Source organism: Pelophylax lessonae (genome assembly GCF_965119305.1).
Source record: "Pelophylax lessonae genome assembly, chromosome: 3".
NCBI classification, from domain to species: domain Eukaryota; kingdom Metazoa; phylum Chordata; class Amphibia; order Anura; family Ranidae; genus Pelophylax; species Pelophylax lessonae.
Window position 1 is genome coordinate 578,059,080 of NC_138770.1, and position 19,069 is coordinate 578,078,148.

General features: G+C 43.9%; 1 protein-coding gene across 2 annotated transcripts in view; it reads right to left on the reverse strand.

Moving 5' to 3' along the window:
- The window catches only part of WDPCP (WD repeat containing planar cell polarity effector), a gene marked incomplete at its 3' end in the record, with an annotated part of 645,662 nt that overhangs the window by 45,149 nt on the left and 581,444 nt on the right, over positions 1-19,069 (reverse strand). For both annotated transcript variants that reach the window (XM_082249143.1, XM_082249144.1), the window contains exon 16: positions 6,055-6,134. In XM_082249143.1, the coding sequence (XP_082105269.1) occupies positions 6,055-6,134 (80 nt within the window). The remainder of the gene's footprint in view (positions 1-6,054; positions 6,135-19,069) is intronic.

Here is a 19,069-nt window from a genome sequence, read left to right on the forward strand (position 1 = left end):
TTTTGCGCTCCGTCAGAGCCAACGTGGACATAGCCGGGTTGACCATCTCCTCATCGCTGGCCCCGAAGGTTGCGGCTTACGCCGATGACCTCCTGTTTTTCCTCACGAAACCTCTTATATCCTTGCCTAATCTTATGAAGGAGTTCCGTGTTTACGAAGCTCTTTCGTCTTACAAGATTAACCATCAGAAGTCGGAGGCCTTGCCTGTGGCGATGCCTCCGGCTTTGCTGGCCCTCCTCCGGCAAGACTTCCCATTTAAGTGGAGCTCTTCCCATATCAAATACTTGGGTATCTCCCTCCCCAACTGCCCCGGCCGCGTATTCGAACTTAACTTCCCTCCTCTCCTCTCTCGTATTCGGAAGGATCTGGAGGAGTGGCAGAAGGGATTGTTCTCTTGGTTTGGGCGTTGCAATATTATCAAAATGAATGTCATGCCTCGTTTGCTATATGTATTGCAAGCCCTTCCAATCGCGGTCCCTTCAGCCTTCCTGCGCAAAATCAATGAAACCTTCCGTAAATTTCTGTGGGTGAGGGGCCCCCCCCGCCTTGCCCTCAAGGTTCTCCGAATGCCCAAGCTTTGTGGAGGCATGGCCTTCCCAGACGCGACGATGTACTACGAAGCATGTCACCTTACCAGGATTGTGGACTGGCAGGTTCATAGTCACCTCAAACAGTGGATTAGGATTGAGCGAAGTCCGGGGGATCCCCCTCCGGACTCCCTCCTGTGGGGTGCTTCTGACTTGCCTAAGCATGTGATGGAGCATCCGACTGTGGGAGCTACCCTTAAGCTGGGGCGTAGGATATGCGAGGCCGGCCGGATTGCCTCTCTTCCTTCGCCTCTGTTCCCGGTGCTCGAAAATCAGCACTTCTCCCCAGGTAGGACGGATAAGGGCTTCCACGTCTTGAGGTCCGACGGCTTCCACCAGGCTAGGCACTTCATTGCTCAAGGGAAATGGGTCTCGCGTCAGGCTCTCTTTTCCAGTAACTCCTTTGCTGCTCTGTCCTTCTGGCAGAAGGTGCAGCTAGCACATTTTCTACAGTCCCTTCCACCTGCAACCTCATTTAATAGACGCCTAAAGCCCTTTGAAGAACTGTGTGCGTCGACCTCTCCATTACGACATACCATTTCTTTGATATACCGCCTGTTAACGGGGCCGTCGGATGACCCTTCCTCTCGCCCCCTATATCTTGACAGGTGGGAACGCGACCTAGGCCTCTCTTTCACGGATCACCAGATTGATCGCATTATGTTTTTCACGTACAAAACTTCCACTTGTACCAAATATCAGGAAATGGGATACAAGCTGCTCACCAGGTGGTACTACACTCCGGTCAGATTACGCAGAATGTTCCCTTCTTGTTCGGACCTTTGCTGGAGATGTGGGGAGGAGGTGGGGTCCCTTCTCCACATTTTCTGGTCCTGTAGCCGCCTGCAACCCTTTTGGGCTGAGGTTTTACGCATCGCACAAAAATTCACAGACCATGCCCTCACTTTGGATCCTGCTCTCTTTCTCCTTCACCACAACAGTTTCCCGCGAGCATCCTACAAAAAATCCATTCTGCCGCTGCTCTTCACGGCTGCCAAGAGCTGTATCCCTCTTCTCTGGAAGCAGACCCAGCCACCTACAGTAGCTATGTGGTTGCGGAAAGTAGCTAGCATTAATGAAATGGAGGACCTTGTGGCTGCTGAACGGGGCACGAGGGAGAAGTTCCTCAAAAGATGGTACTACTGGCATGAGTTCAGTTTCTCTGCGGAATACAAAGACCTGGTGATCTAGCTCGTTTTTGGCGGGCCGGGTGGCCATCTCCCTCCCCCCCCCTTTTTTCTATCCCCTGTCTCCTCCTTCATCTCCCCCCCTCTCCCCCCTACTGTTTTCACCCTCCTGTCTTTCTCTCTCGTTGGGTGGGATCTCCCCACCCTCTTTGGGATAATATTAAAATATGAAAAGGAGAGGAAGGGAAATGTTAATCACCCTGCTTTCTTTTTTTTTTTGTTCCTCGATCCTTCCCTCACGGGCATACATGCAGGGGTTTCGCATAGCTGGCTGTGGGGAGATGGGCAACCGGGGTTGTTTTTTCTCCGCCTCCGTAGTCCGGCCATGTGACAGATGCCGGTGGGGGGGGAGGCCTCTCCGGGGACCTATTCCCCTGTGGCGGTCAGATACGACGTCTGATACCACTGCCCTCTGGTTTAGGGGCGGCTTTTGCTGTCAGTTTATGCTTGAGACTCTGAGCTGTTTGTCGCTATATTTGATGTATATGGACTTGTACTGCTGATCCTGCCTGTACTGTGTGCCTTTTCCTCTTCTAATAAACTTTGAATTTATAAAAAAAAAAAAAGAATAGACCTAGCACATACCTTAGAAAAAGCAAAACACAGAATTTAGAGAAGGACCTTGGGGACCAAGACCAAAAACAGAAGATCCCATAAAGCAGAGAAATTCCTATCTTCAGGGTCTCAGATCCTTAAAATATGACGTAAGCTAGACGCAGAGAATATAGGCTTTACAAATTTCAGAAAATGTTTGCAATCATCAGAAAAATTATCTGGCTAATTTACATTGGGTTGAATTTTTTTCAAAGGATAAATCAAAGCACATAATTGCTTTACAAACTTTACCTTTTTCTTTTTCTCAGTTAGGCTGGCCATACACATGTCATTTTCTTTCTTTTAACCATCTGGTTAAACAAAGGAAAATTACTTTATATTCCCTCATCCAAGCACTCAAAGTGGAATCCCTCCTGCTGAGCCCTTGTATTCTGACAGTGGGGAGATATCCTTGCTGTCAGAATACACTCTTCAGTGCAGTCAAAGCTGATCGAAACAACATTTTTCAACAGGCTGGTTGTACACTAGTTGATTGATAGATTGACTTGTGTACAACCAGCCTGCCCATACATCCCTGCTGAACCAGCTGAATTTCAATCCATATATAGCTGGCTTTACAGTTTGGGCTTGATAGCCATGCAAGATTTGCTTCATATTTGAAAGTTCCTTTTTAGATTAACAAAAATGTGTTTGAACTTAGTTGCCCCCAGGAGGAGGCACCTCATTACTGTACCTGGATAAAAGACTTGAATGTGAAGATAACAACTTTATAGTGAGATAGGGCTAAGGATGGTTAACCAGATGGGAAGTAAAAAAAATAGGCAAAGGCACTTTTGGAGTCGGACCAAGATAGAGAACTAGAGGAGAACACAAACCAGAACAGTACCAAATTCAAGTGATTGATGTAAAAAAAAAGTATTTTCAAGGCTGGTTGAACAGTGGTTAGGAACAAATACAATTAGTAACAGGGAACACACAATGAGTACATCAAGAGAGTCAAAGTGAACTCTTTAAGGAGCAGTCAAAAAGAGATTCAGGCTTTCTTATAAAAACGAGAGTTGGCTAATCAAAAGTTGTCACCTGTGCATAAACGCACCAAGGCACATGCTTTACACAGATGCACAAACAATGCACCAAGGGGCACAAGGAACATGGATGTATGTGACATGGTGCTTCACAAGCCATTCTTCCTTGTTTTGTTAAAAATGTTTCAGTTACTTTTAAGTGTTGCAAGACACAAAGCCAGACATATCAGAAAAGAGGCAGTGGGGGCAGTAAAGTGCTAAAACAAGGTTTGCTGGCCAAAGGGAAAAATTGTTGCATGAAAACCATCCTTTCATAAATTCTTGAACACAGACTTCAAACTGGAAATGAGGAATAACACATAAAGTTAAATACAAGCCTCGTTCACCTATTCCATATGTGGGAAAATGATCAATGAAGACAAGTGGAAACTTTTGATAAAGCAATTAATGCATAACTATACCTGCAATACAATCCAAATGGGGCCAAGAGACTGATAAGAATGGTTCAGCATTTTCTGTACAGCACCGTGGACTATGTAAGAACTATAGAAATGTATTAAAATTGTAATGTGTAACTGTTGTGGGGACAATAAAGTGTTAGCTCCCCTGGTGCAGAAATTGATGTGATTGCTCATTGTTCTCTGTACAGCACTTCAGAATGAATCTATGTGCTATATATATGTATATTTACATTATTGATAACAACAAAAATAATAAGTGGTACACTGAGGCATTGCAGTGGAATTTATTTTGGTGCAAAGACTTGTGTGAATGGTTGTAATTACTGTGTAAAACATTATGGAATAAATCTGTGTTATAAAATAAGGCAAATCATTTATCCTGTCTAAATAATTTTGTGTAAAATTGAAGTAAGGTTGTAATCCGAATGAACTGCAAAAATGATACAAGCAATCTGGTAGCTTTCTCACGAGTATTGAAGCCAACAGAAACAATATGCCAGCCAGACAGTGAATGTCGGCTCTGCCTGTTCATAACATCACCACGCATTGAAAACCCGAAGCAGCTCACGCTACTCCGAGATGTGGTGTTTTTGGTCTTTTATCAGTCCATGTATGTTGCTGTGAATCGGAGGTGACATCTATCATTTGGTAAAGTGGCCATATACCTTAATGCATATACCTTATCTTGTTAAACCAAGCATGACGCGATTTCTTTGGATATGGGTTACATATTTGCAGTAAGCCTCTTGGTATAGCACATGGACGCGGTATACACATGTGGTGTTTGTATGCCAAAGAGGGTCATCATATCTATGCATTTTTTTCAAGAGTGGGACATTTAAAAAAAGATTTACACGTGGAGTGTGGACTTTTATTTAAAGTTATAAGATTATTTTCACTTTTATGTTTTGTTTATGCACTTTAATTTGTTGAATTTTTATTTGATTAATAGCGTGCACTTTTTATATTTTGTGTGTACATGAAAATCACTGGTGTCTATTGACTTCACTGATAAAAATCCAGACCCTCATGTTGACATAGTAGTAGGCATTTCATCATTTGTAATGGACACATTTTTTCAATTTTTGAAAAAAAATCTTCTATAACCCATTTGCACATTGATTTGATACTTTGTTTTTTCCAACATGCAGGAGTTTTAAAGTAAGTCTCTCCCAAGTGGAACATGGAGGCTAACCTCTTCATTAAAATGCTAATACTGGTCCCGATCCCCTAGTCTGAGTCAAATTGAAATACTGCACTAATTGCCTTTAAAATATTATACAAGGATATTTAATGAACACATATCTGAATTAATTTGTGTTTTGCCTGTTATTCAGCTTTAATCTAAATTTAATTTCCCTTAAAAACATACTATTTATCAATGTATTACTTTAACAACGCCACTTAAAATACTATTTTTTAATTGTATTTAGTCAAGTTAAATCTGAAGCTTTTTTTATATCTCTCATGGACTACATTTTAACATCGAAAAATATCATGTTAGTCCTTGTAATATATCATAAACATATACTGTAAGTGGGCTGTTCAGCTGCAAGAAAGTGACACCATACTTATGACCTTGTGGGAGGAGGCAACAAATGACCCAACCCCACCATCATTCTTCCTGGGGTAACATATTTCACATATCCTGGAAAGAAATATATTTTTGGGTTTTGCAACTAGAATGTCTTCAACTATTTGTATACTTTATGTTGCTGTGAATACAAAATAATTGGTGAGAATAGGACTGCTGCACAGCAAAAGGAGTAAGACATCATGGTGGTGGGTGAAGCTAGGAACCAGAGCCATTAGATATTATTTCAACTCACTACTGTCCACATAAAGCTTGTATACATTTGTAGTAGACGGTTAAGTTAATGAAAACATTATTTTTCTTAGTTATGTAGGTGTAATTCTAACACAGGTCTTTAGCCTTGGGAAATTGTACCGTAAGTCTGCAGGTACTGACCACATAGGTAGTCATGTGTATTGCAAGGTTTCCCAAGGACAAATAGGAATTACTTTAATTTGAGGACACACACTGTGGTGAACAGTCTGCTATTAACGTTCCCCTACAATACAAAAATATCTCTCTAAAAGCATGGCTCATGTCACATAAAGCACACTTTGTGCATCGTTTACATCCAACACATTCATTGCTCTCTGCAGGTCCACCCAGCTCCCTCTGGTAATAAATTACATCACTCAAAGAATTAAATATCCACTTTCTGATTCATACCACAATTCCAAGGTAGCGCTTTATCCAGAGATTCAGCATAGGCTTCAACTCCAATCTCGTTCTCTATGTGAACTAATTGTCTGCGAAAATAAAAATACAAGAGAAGTAAGGAGGGCAATCATTGGAAACAAGTCATTTAATTTGTTTACACTGCTGAGTGATGTACTTGATTTAGTCATTAAGTGCTCTGTCAGGCTGAACAGCTTTTTGTCTGACCATATTCAGTGTGTTGACTCAACTGTGGCCATGATGTCTCCAAATATCGCCGTGTCTTCACCAGTCAGACTGGATGACCACACATTGGACACTGCTCTCTATTGTGTCAGCATTCGCGATGGCACAGTTTGAGAAGCAGTCTTTCCAGCAATATTTGTGTGCTGCAAATGAAATTACAGCACAAAACACTTACAAATCTGTTGTAAGCCGGCACAGCCAAAATAAGGATTAAATTCAGCTTTAGGGAATGTGGACGAATGCATGCAAATAGATCTTTTGTGAGACGCCTATTCATTTTTGTTGAAAAAACTGACACATTGCATGTGGTGACACATTTCATTTAGATATATGCTGTAGCTAATGCCTACATAGCTTAAATGACATGGTGAGATATTTAAAAAAAAATCCTCTGCTATTTATGTGGGTACTTGCATACCCTGATTTGGGAGTTATTATTTACCCAATTTCCTTAATTTCTCTTAACCAACAACTTTGTTATTAATGTTGATTTTTTCACTACGCTTATTGTATTTGGCTTTTTGTCATTATTGTAATAATTTACAAAATGATTTTAAACAAAACATTATGAAATAAAACAAATTGTGATCTATAAAAAAAATCTGACTCCAATTAAATCTTTCAATCAAATCTAGACACCAGTTAGCTTTTATTCAAATCATTGGCAAAAATCCCTTTTAAATTTGATAATGACTGAGGTCTTTGGTTGGTATCAGAGAGGAAGATTGTTGGGATCCCCAATTACCTAACAGTTCTTTCATTCAGTTATCATGTGGTCAGGCTTTATTAAGCTTGACCACATTCTGTTATATTTATTAACAGCAAACCTAAACTTTCCTTTTACTCTGGGCTTGCTCTTGGTGTCAGGTGAAAATGACCAATCAGTAACTGCCTGACAAAAATCTGTATTAAGACATATCCCTATCCAGCTTAGCCATAAATATATACAGTGGGGATCGAAAGTTTGGGCACCCCAGGTAAAAATTTGTATTAATGTGCATAAAGAAGCCAAGGAAAGATGGAAAAACTCCAAAAGGCATCAAATTACAGATTAGACATTCTTATAATATGTCAACAAAAGTTAGATTTTATTTCCATCATTGACACTTTCAAAATTACAGAAAACAAAAAAATGGCGTCTGCAAAAGTTTTGGCACCCGGCAGAATTTATAGCATGCACTGCCCCCTTTGCAAGGCTGAGACCTGCCAGTGTCATGGATTGTTCTCAATCATCATCTGGGAAGACCAGGTGATGTCAATCTCAAATGTTTTAAATGCCCACACACATCTGACCTTGCCCCAACAATCAGCACCATGGCATCTTCTAAGCAGTTGTCTAGAAAACTGAAACTGAAAATAGTTGACGCTCACAAAGCTGGAGAAGGCTATAAGAAGATAGCAAAGCGTTTTCAGATGTCAATATCCTCTGTTCAGAATGTAATTAAGAAATGGCAGTCATCAGGAACAGTGGAAGTTAAAGCAAGATCTGGAAGACCAAGAAAATATCAGACAGAACAGCTCGCAGGATTGTGAGAAAAACAATTCAAAACCCACGTTTGACTGCACGATTCCTCCAGAAGGATCTGGCAGACACTGTTCCACTATTCTGGCAGACACTGTTCCACTGTTCCACTATTCCACTATAAAGAGATACTTGCACAAATCTGGTCTTCATGGAAGAAAACCTCTTCTACGTCCTCACCACAAAAATCAGCGTTTGAACTTTGCAAATGAACATATAGACAAGCCTGATGCATTTTGGAAACAAGTTCTGTGGACCGATGAGGTTAAAATTGAACTTTTTGGCCGGAATGAGCAAAGGTACGTTTGGAGAAGAAGGGGCACAGAATTTAATGAAAAGAACCTCTGCCCAACTGTTAAGCATGGGGGTGGATCAATCATGCTTTGGGGTTGTATTGCAGCCAGTGGCACAGGGAACATCTCACGAGTAGAAGGAAAAATTGATTCAGTAAAATTTCAGCAAATTTTGGATGGTAACTTGATGCCATCTGTGAAAAAGCTAAAGTTAAAGAGAGGATGGCTTCTACAAATGGATAATGATTCTAAACACACCTCGAAATCCACGGGGGATTACATCAAGAGGGGTAAACTGAAGGTTTTGCCATGGCCTTCACAATCTCCTGACCTCAACATAATTGAAAATCTATGGATAGACCTTAAAAGAGCAGTATGTGACAGACAGCCCAGAAATCTCAAAGAACTGGAAGACTTTTGTAAGGAAGAATGGGCAAACATACCTCAAACAAGAATTGAAAGACTCTTGGATGGCTACAAAAAGCGTTTACAAGCTGTGATACTTGCCAAAGGGGGCAGTACAGGATATTAACTCTGCAGGGTGCCCAAATTTTTGCAGATGGCATTTTTTTGTTTTCTGTTATTTTGAAAGTGTAAATGATGGAAATAAAATCTAACTTTTGTTGACATAATATAAGAATGTCTAATCCGTAATTTGATGCCTTTTGGAGATTTTTCCATCTTTCCTTGGCTTCTTTATGCATATTAATACCTGGGGTGCCCAAACTTTCGATCCCCACTGTATTCGAGGGTTGTTGGTTTAAATTGAAGGAGGAGTTTAGGTCTGTTTTAAAAAAAATATGTGTGATTTTTTTTTAAAAGTTTGCATAGACATGGTTTTAATGAAAAATAACTAGAGAAAAATTCCTTTTCCATTCTTCTTCATAAAAAAAGTAAAAATGAACAGTTTTTATATGCAGACAGCTAACCATGGCAGCCTCTCTCCTTTTCCCTACTGTGCACGACTTTATAGAGAATAATGGTGTGCCCATCTTCGTGGTTCCTGAAGGTTTTTGCCAAATTTGCCGTATCCTATAGGTTGGCTTTACACTTAATGTGCAACTTATAATAAGGCTTACCTGTAGGTAAAATGACTATCTCCTAAACACAGTTTAGGAGATATTCACCCTGCATGCAGCCAGTGACATCACCAGCGCATGTGCTTTGAAGTTCCGGCATACCTTTCCCTACTGTGCACGACTTTATAGAGAATAATGGTGTGCCCATCTTCGTGGTTCCTGAAGGTTTTTGCCAAATTTGCCATATCCTATAGGTTAGCTTTACACTTAATGTGAAACTTATAATAAGGCTTACCTGTAGGTAAAATGAATATCTCCTAAACATAGTTTAGGAGATATTCACCCTGCATGCAGCCAGTGACATCACCAGCGCATGTGCTTTGAAGGTCCGGCATACCTTTCTGGAACTTTAGAACTTTGTGCTGGAACCGATTGAGGCCCCAGCCAATCAGACAGCCGGAATGCAAGAATCCGGAAGAAAAACCGGAGGAAGATGTCGGCCCTCTCAGCGTTGACAGCGTACCACAGAAGGGCTTTGTTCTAAGGGGAAATTATTCCATAATGTGGTAGTGCGATGTATACTAGCACATTATACAATTGCCTTACAGGTGTTTTTTTTTTTTTAACAGCCACGGTTTACAACCGCTTAAGTTAAAACTTTTTTTTTTTGTATTGGATAGAATGGAGAGGGATTAGAACCCCTTTCCGTTTTTAATGCTGTCTGTGCCCCTGTTAGGGAGATGTATTCTCTCTATTTGTACTGTTTACTGTTATCACTTTCAAAAGAAAAGTAGAAGAAAATCCAAAATTTTGGGTTGACATCGGATCAGTAACAGAAGGGAAGTCTTCCCATGGGGTCACTAGTTCTGGTGACCTAGGTGACACCCTGGAATTACATCTCACTTCCTGCTTTGGTTATGGAACAGGAAATGAAGAGAAATCTCCTCATATGGGGCACAGATGGCCAAAAAAAAAACTGGTTATAACCCTCTCTTTCTCAATCCATAATGAAAAAAAATTAGCTTTTAGTTACATTTTAAGCTCTGTATTGTGCTGCATTGCTAAAAATTCTGCAGGCACTTTTTCGTGCGTTGAGGTGCACTGCAAGCCCAAATAAAACAAATGGGCTACCTTAATGAAGTGTGCTTCAATACATGAAAATATGTTGGAAATACACGAGAATGAAGGCTCCCTAACACTTCCTAGTAGAGGAACAAAAGAACAGAATCCTGCATGTGGGCCACCATTTACAAGTATTGCAACTGTTTCTGGCGTTTAAACAATCTGCTTAATGATGGTTTGATATTCCTAAGAAATAAAGCGGTCTATGGCTGCTACAACATTGGCTATATGAGTTCTATGAGTATTTATAATAAGGTGTCTATGGCTGCTACAACATTGGCTATATAGATTCTATGAGTATTTATAATATATGTATTGTATATAATGTACAGGTATAGAAGTCAGTTATTTTATTCCTAGTGGGTAACATTGTGAGAAAAGCTCAAAAATGTTGATGTTGCATTCTATTAGGTAGTTTTAAACACTAATTTTTTTAAGTAACCAAAATTCCAAAACATCGGACACGAGCTCTCATAATGTAAATACAGCGTGAGAATGTATTGTGTCTTTGTATTGAGTATTATGGTGTCAGAGGATAGAGAACACAAGCTATGCTCATTGCTGCATTCAAAATATGCGTTTTGGCTTAGCCAAGCTGACATATGTGGAGAAAATCTGATTTCTGCCACAGAGCACTAGCTCATTATGTTGCATGCTCCCAAAGGTTAATGTGTGCTTGGTGCATGCTTGGCAGTACAAAGGCAAGAATCCATGTTTATGCATAAAAGTTAATTAAAGCATTTAGACAACAAAAGGATATGGCAATATGGCAGAGGGAATCCATACTTAGCTCTCATACCCAATAACGACCAAAGAATTCAACTCACTGTCTAATACTCCTTAATGTTGCCAATTATCATAATTGTTTAAGTGTTGTACTATTTTATTCAATCCTAGGCTTAGGCTTCAGAACAGTACAGTTTTTGAATTGCAAACAATGTGAAGATACACTATGACTTGATGCAGTCCAGAGCTTCATTACCTGTCTTCTGTGAGCTTAAAGTGGATGTAAATCTTAACTAAATGACATTTATTTTACGAAAGCAGTGTGTATAATAATCAACCGCCATGTGTTTGTGTTTTGGGCTAGGTTCCCACCAACCCGTTTTGCAGTGTGTTTTCAGTTTTCCAGAAACGCACCACAGTCCATGTAACATGATTTCCTATTGGTCACATTCACATCCGTGCATTTTCAGCCATTGCATTTTTTGGAAAGGATCAGGGACTTTTTTCCGGCAGAAGGTTGTCTTTTTAGTTTCGTAGACTTCAATAGAAACGTAGCAGCTCTTTCATTGCACTTGTATTTTGTTTGCAATTGCACTGTACTTCTATGTTGCTTTAACTCTAATAAAACTTTAATGGAAAAAATAAAATAAAAAAAATAAACGTAGAAGAAATATATCAAAGACTGATCAAAAACCTCCCAAAACCGCATGAACAAAAACCCTGCTGACAGCTGATGACTCATCAGTTGTTAAGGGCACAACAGCCGCCTTCCTGGCCCACTTCTTAGCAACCAGCTATATAAAGTGTTTTTAAAGGGGGAAAAAAACACAAAACGCATCAGAAACACAACACTTGCTTTTCTGGTGGGACTCCATTAAAGTCTATTACAAGCAAAATGCAATTTGCTGCGGAAAAAAGTCCTGATCCTTTCAAAAAAGCGCAGCGGCTGAAAAAATGCATAGATATGAACATGTATCATAAGAAACCATGTTAAATGGACTGTACTGTGTTTCTGAAAAACGGAAAACGCACAAAAAAGGGCATAGGTGTGAACGTAGAGTAAAGGGACGCAGACCCTGAAATTTCCGTCATTAGAGCCCTGCAAGTTGAGCAGCTGATTGATAATTATGAAACCACTCCCATTAGATTCATTTTCCACATGGAGCCCTAGTTCACACTGATGCGATGCAGGAAACACACAAGATTGGCTGCATATCCCTGCACCGAACTGCAGAGCAATTGCACGGCATCCATGCAATCTGCTGCAGGTTTCAATGTTGAGCTAATGAAACCCCAAAACAGACTGCAAAGCGCAGTGTGATTGCTAGAATCACAACGCATAGGTGTGATCGATTCAGATGCAGAAAAAAAAAAGGGTCCTGCATAATTTTGGTGTGGATGTAATTTGGGTCATACAAAATGTATCACTGCACAGACATTGCATGTGATGTGCACAGGAATGTGGTGCGATGCCTGTGTGAATCACATGCGGTGTTCCGCACGCATTAGTGTAAACCCAGGCGGACACAGACAAAAACACAGTGATTTCTTTAGAATAACAAAAGGTAGGAATCTGCAACAACGTTTGTTAAAATCCATCCAATGTACATAGATCACCCAGAGGGGAATGTTTTTTTCTCAACAAAAGTGGAGGTACTCTTTAAACCAGTAGTCTGTCTGTTGAGTCTGAATGTTAAAACCAGGCAAGCGCAATCTGTCATCCATGTTGTAAAACAATGGGATTTTTGACTTACGTAAAATCCATTTCTCGGACGTTCAGTTGATCTTCTTAACCATTGGGTTTTACTACCCCCTACAGGAGTAGGACACTAGGCGGAAAAAAAAAGTCTGGCTGTGCCTATGGGCAGTCCCAGGGGGTATACTCCTTCTCTCTGCTATAGGTACTCAGTTTTGTTACAAGCAGTGTCAAGCAGAATTACAACTCCACAGAGGAGTGGTGCTGTGTCCGTCAATGAACATCAGGGAAATGGATTTTACGGTAAGTGAAAAACCCCATTTTCGCTTTCATTTATTGACGGACCCAGCTTCTGATCTTCTTAACCATTGGAATGTCACCAAAGCAGTGTTAAACATGAAGAGTTGGAAAAGCGAAAAAGAAATTCCCAAGATTAACTATAGCCAACCAGGTAAACAGGAGCTCAACCAAAAACAACTGGAGCTCACCAGTGGCGGCCGGCCGGCCGATAGAAAAAAAAAGATTAAAAAAAAAAATGCAATTTTTAGCTCACTAGGGGCGCCGGTCTCATTGGTGGCTATGGGGGGGGGGGGTTTCCACCCGGAGCCGATTGGCGGCCTTCTGGGGGGTCACCTGGACGCAGAGCACTGCGCTCCGACACTCCCCCTTTTGTGATGTCCTGGATCATGATTGGTCCAGACTCCAGCCTGGACCAAACATGATTCAGGACATCCCTGCTGACCTTGTTGGGGGCGGTGCCGGTGCGTACATCAGTCACTCACCGCCACCGCCTGGTCACCTTCCCCCCGCCGCAGAAGAGGACAGAGTCTCGAGGAGAGGAGAAGCCGCCGCCGGGACTGAAGAAGAAGCCGCCGCCGGGAATGTAGAGAAGTCACCGCAAGGTAAGTGCATTGGTCGCAGGGGGAAGCCCACACTGCAGTGAAGGGAGCACGCACGCTGGTCTCTGCATTGATTGGGGGGCATGCTGTGGCGCTCTGCATTGATGGGGGCATGCTGTGGTGCTCTGCATTGATTGGGTTAATGCTGTGGCGCTCTGCATTGATGGGGGCATGCTGTGGCGCTCTGCATTGATTGGGGGCATGCTGTGGCGCTCTGCATTGATTGGGGGCATGCTGTGGCGCTCTGCATTGATTGGGGGCATGCTGTGGCGCTCTGCATTAATTGGGGGCATGCTGTGGAGTTCTGCATTGATTGGGGGCACGCGGTGGCACGCTGTGGCACTCTGCATTGATTGGGGGCATGCTGGTCACTCGTTTTTCTGTTTGCGCCCCCCCAAAAATTTTGAGCACCAGCAGCCACTGGAGCTCACCTAAAAAAAACAATACATCCTCAAAGAGGACCAGGTCCTCTAAACAGCAGCCTGCAAAACCTTGTGGCCAAAGGAAGCATCCGCAGATGCCAACACATCCACTTTGTGAAAGTGTGCACCGATGACCAGGTGGCTGCCTTGCAAACCTGCATCACTAACACCTGATGACGGAAGGCCCAGGAGGCACTGAGCGCCCAAGTAGAATGTGTTTTGACAGGGAAAGGAGGAACCTGACCCTTGATGGAATAGCCCTGAACCACTGTCTGTCTGATCCATCTGGAAATGGTCGCAAAGGAAGCAGACAACCCTTTCCGAGGCCCATCCTTGAGCACAAATAGTGATTCTGATTTCCTAAAAGACTCCGTAGCTGCCAGGTACATTGCCCGGACTACATCCAAGGCATGCAAAGATATTTCCTTCAGATGATTTGGCCTGGGACACAGGGAAGGCAAAACAATGTCTTCATTAAAAATGAAAATCAGAGATAACCTCTCTCTGTGAACCACCAAGTAAGGTGAATGACAGGATAACGCCGCCACTTCAAAAACCCTGGGTGCAGAGGTGATAGCCAACAAAAAGGCCACCTTCTGGGACAGCATAGGCAGGGTAATCTCCCGAAGATTCTCAAAGGGAGGCTTCTGGAGGGCCGAAAGCACCAAATTGAGGTCCCAAGGCAGCAACAGGGACCGTTATGGAGGAGTCAAGTGCAGAACTCCCTGAAGAAAAGTACGCACCAGGGAGTGTGTTGGCAAGGGCCGTTGAAAGAAGACTGCTAAGGCCGACACCTGCTCTTGATAATACTCAAGACCAGTTTCTGCTCAACCCCCCTTTGAAGGAAGGTCAAGGTCCCAGCCACTGAAAAAGAGGATGAATCCAAAAAGACTCACACCACGCAATGTACGTCTTCCACATACGATGGTAGATCTTCCTGGAAGTAGATTTCCTAGCTTTTAACAGTGTTGGAATCACAGACTCAGACAAACCTCTATCCATCAGCACCTGGCGTTCAACAGCCAAGCCACCAAAGCCAGCGGCTAAAAACAGGATGGAAGATTGGTCCTTGGGACAGCAGATCCTCCCTGAGAGTAAGCTTCCAAGGAACGTTGGCGACCAGCTGCACCAGATCGGCGTACCAAGCCCAGCGAGACCAGTCCTGGGGCCACTAAGATGACCGGAATCTCTTCTGCCTTAAACCTGCGTAGAAGTTTTGGCAGAAGCTTGAGAAGATGAAAGGCGTAAACCAGACAATACTGACCCCACAGGGCCACCAGCGCGTCTGTGGTGTCCACCAAAGGATCCCGTGACTGAGCCACAAACCTCTGCACCTTTCTGTTGAGCCGGGATGCCAACAGATCCACCTCTGGAATGCCCCACAGTAGACACAACTGATGAAACACCCCTGGATAAAGGGACCAATCCCCTGGGTCCAAAGCCTGCTGATTGAGGTAATCCGAATGCCAGTTTTCCACCCTGAGAATGTGTAGGACGGAGAATGCTGGAATGAACCATTCTGCCCACCTTAGAATGCCAGCTACCTCCAGAGCCACCAGGACACTTCTTGTGCCCCCCTGGTGATTGACATAAGCCATGGCCGTGGCATTGTCTGATTAAATGCGCACAGGACATCCCTGAAGAGGATCCGTCCAATGTTCCATGCACAGTCTGATTGCTGGGAGTTCCAAGACATTGATCACATTTGGCCAGAATATCCCATTGCAGGGACCTCCCATGGAACTGTGCAAACGCAACCGCCTTGAAGGTAGACACAATCAGGCCCAGCACCCGCATGCAAGTCCTGAGGGATGACCATCTGCTGGACAGCAGGAGCCGAATCGCAGCCTGAAGTTTCTGGAGTTTGTCCAGAGGAAGGAGCACTCTGGCTAAGGCCAAGTCCAGAGTCAGGCCCAGATAGTCCAGCTTTGTGGACAGAACCAGAGCAGACTTCTTAAAATTCAGAATCCAGCTGAACTCCCTCAGAGTTTGTATGGTGATTTCCAGGTTTTCCACCAAAGCAGGAGACTCTGCTCGCAGGAGGAGGTCGTCCAAGTAGCCCAGCAACACAATCCCCCATTGGCGTAACAATGCTAGCACCGAGGCCAAACACTTTTGTGAAGACCCAAGGAGCAGAGGTGAGACCAAAAACGCCACAAACTGATAATGCTTCTCTCCCACGGCAAAGGGGAGGAAGCGCTGGTGACCAGCATATATTGGAATGTGAAGATAAGCATCCTTGATGTCGATAGAGGCAAGAAAATCCCCCTGATGCAGGGATGCCACAGTGTGCAAATGGACTCCATTCTGAACTTTTTCACCCATACAAAGCAGTTCAGCGCCTTTAGGTCCAGGATTGGACGCACCTTGCCTTCCTTCCTGGGAACTGTAAACAGGTTTGAGTAAAAACCCTGAAAACGTTCCAATGTCGGAACTGGGACAATCACCCCTTGAAGTAACAGGTCTTGTACCACCCAAAACAGACCCTGTAAACGGTCCAGGGACAGGCGCAAATTGGAAGCAAAGAACCTTGCTGGGGGGGTAAGAGCAAAATTTAATCTTGAAGCTGGACTGTATGACTTCATGGACTCACTTGTCTTGTACTAGGGAAGTCCACCGGTCCGGGAACCAGCAAAGACGTCCCCCCACCCCCCGATATGGGTGAGGGCACACCTTCATGCTGAAGGAGCCTTGTCCGTGAGTCTGGTTAAGCCCGCTCTCAACTTGCCAGAGGAAGTTCGCTTGGATCCACCAGAGGTGGCCCTGAACGGCTTTGATCCCTTGTCAGTCGCCCCTGAGGGACCACAAAAACTTATGAACCGAGAAGGATGGTCCACGTCTGCAACGAGGGTCCTTGCCCTTAGTGGCCTGCGGAAGAAAGGTAGTCTTCCCCCCTGTGTGACCCTTACTGATGTCATCCAGGGTAGCTCCAAACAGACGATCTCCTTGGAAAGGAAGTTAATATAAGGCCTTTTTAGATGTCTGGTCTGCAGACCAGCCTTTGAGCCAAAAAAAATACGCCGAAGGACCCCTGCTGAAACAGAGCCTAGTGACTAGGGGAGCCACATCCAAAGAGGCAATACAGATGAACTGCAGCCCCTGGACCAACTGGTCCACTAGCTCAGCAAAGGCAGGGGGGAGCTGCTCCCCCTCCAAGTCACGGCGTAAAAGCTTAGCCCACTCGGTGAGAGTTTGCGACACCAGTGCAATGGTAAATACCGGCCTCAGTGCCGAACCAGCCAGGGTGTACATTTTGCGGGCCACAGCCTCCGCCTTTCTCTCAGCCGGGTCCTTAAAGACCGGGACTCTTCAACCAGAATCATGGTTGCTTTGTTCAATCTGGAGACCGGAGGGTCCACCACCGGTGGAACAGTCCACTTTTTAAGAAGGGACTCCTTATAGGGGTACCGCATAACAAATCGCTTAGGGACCGCAAGGGAACGTTTTGGCCATTCCCACTCTTTAGCAACAATTCTGTCAAAATAGGCGGGGAAAGGAAACACCTTTGCTGCTCTGGATGGCTTGTCAGTGCCAAAGGGAACCAACATCTCAATTGGATTCCTGCAGCTATCACCTGTATGCTGAGCCTCTATCAGCGTTCCCATTGGAAGCGTCTGGTCTGGTCTGGTCTGGAGTGTTTTTGACATACAGTATCTGGAGCTGTGCCCTCAGTGGAAGTGCTTAGTCGGATTTTGGAGTCTCTCTGCCTTACATTATTTGGAGCTGGTAAGGGCATATGTATGTCAGCCCTCTTCGGTGACACGGTTGGGATCTATATGCTTAATATACTTTCCTTTTGGTAAGCTGCAGTCCTATCGGGGGAGGCCTCTTTTGCTTTTTCTGCAACACTTTCCATTACTCTGGTAAGGAGTATTTTCACAGGATTGGAGGTGTCTGTGTCTTTTACTAACACTACTTTAGCACTTTTCGGACATTCCTATCACCCGGGGTGTTTATTCAATTTATTTGTGGTTTTACGCTATGGCGTTTTTCATTTTATATTTCACATGAATACCCAACACTGAGGAGATCCATTCAGAAATACGGAGTCCGAATGACATCTGGTTCCTGTGGACCCCTTAAAGTTTTTGGGCTCATATATCATTTGCTTTTGGTAAGCGGTACCAGTACAGAAAATTTCGTCAGACGTGCTGTTTACTTTTACATGGACTTTACTTTGGACTCTATTACATAATCACATATGTTTTTCACTTTCTAGCGCAACTTATATATATATATCTCAATTGCAACTTCTGCTGTGTCCTCCATTATAAAGTCTCACGCACAGATGTAATTGGTGCATCCACCAGCGCCTTTTCATGCACGGTTGCAGAAGTGAAGGAATCATCCTCACTATCTGAGAACTCAGGGCGCGTGGTCGCAGACCCAGCAGAGTATCTCACGTCAACTGCGGCCGAATCAGATTCAGAATCTGAGGAGACAGATGAGGCAGAGGAAGGCAGAGGGTGCTTTTTGCTAGCCTGTCGCCCAAAAAACACCTCCACCCAGGCCACAAAGGACTCCAGGACCGCCGTCAATGCATCGATAGATGGCTGGGACTCAAAAGGGCCCCCCAGCCTCTGAGAGGGGATCAGGTGGGGAAATGTGCTCCAAAGACTTCATGAGTCAATAAGGGGACCCCACAAGAAAAGGTGTAAAAAAAACCCTGCTAAGGGACACCCCCCACTGCTCCGGCAGCACCACGTGGTCACAAGTAGCAGAGCGCCTAATCAATCCTCAGCAGAAAAGGAGAGGACCACACCAGAGTCACCACCCAGCAGAAACAGGCACCTGCAGCCACCAGGATAGTCTGTACTCCACGTGCGGTGATCAGGAAGTGAAAAGATCCAGCATCAGGGGATAAGGAGGGGCTCCCACCGCCAAAATCACCACCCACAGGACTCCACTGTCATAGCCTCCACCATTTTTAATTGAAAGCCACCGCAAAATGACCGCCGGACTACACAAACATGGCCCCTGTGCATTGAGCACACAGGCTACAGCAAAATGGCGGTATCATGAGGCTCCCAGGGACCCAGGAGGGATCCTTTGGCCTCAGAAAAAAGGGAAAGGCAGGAAGCA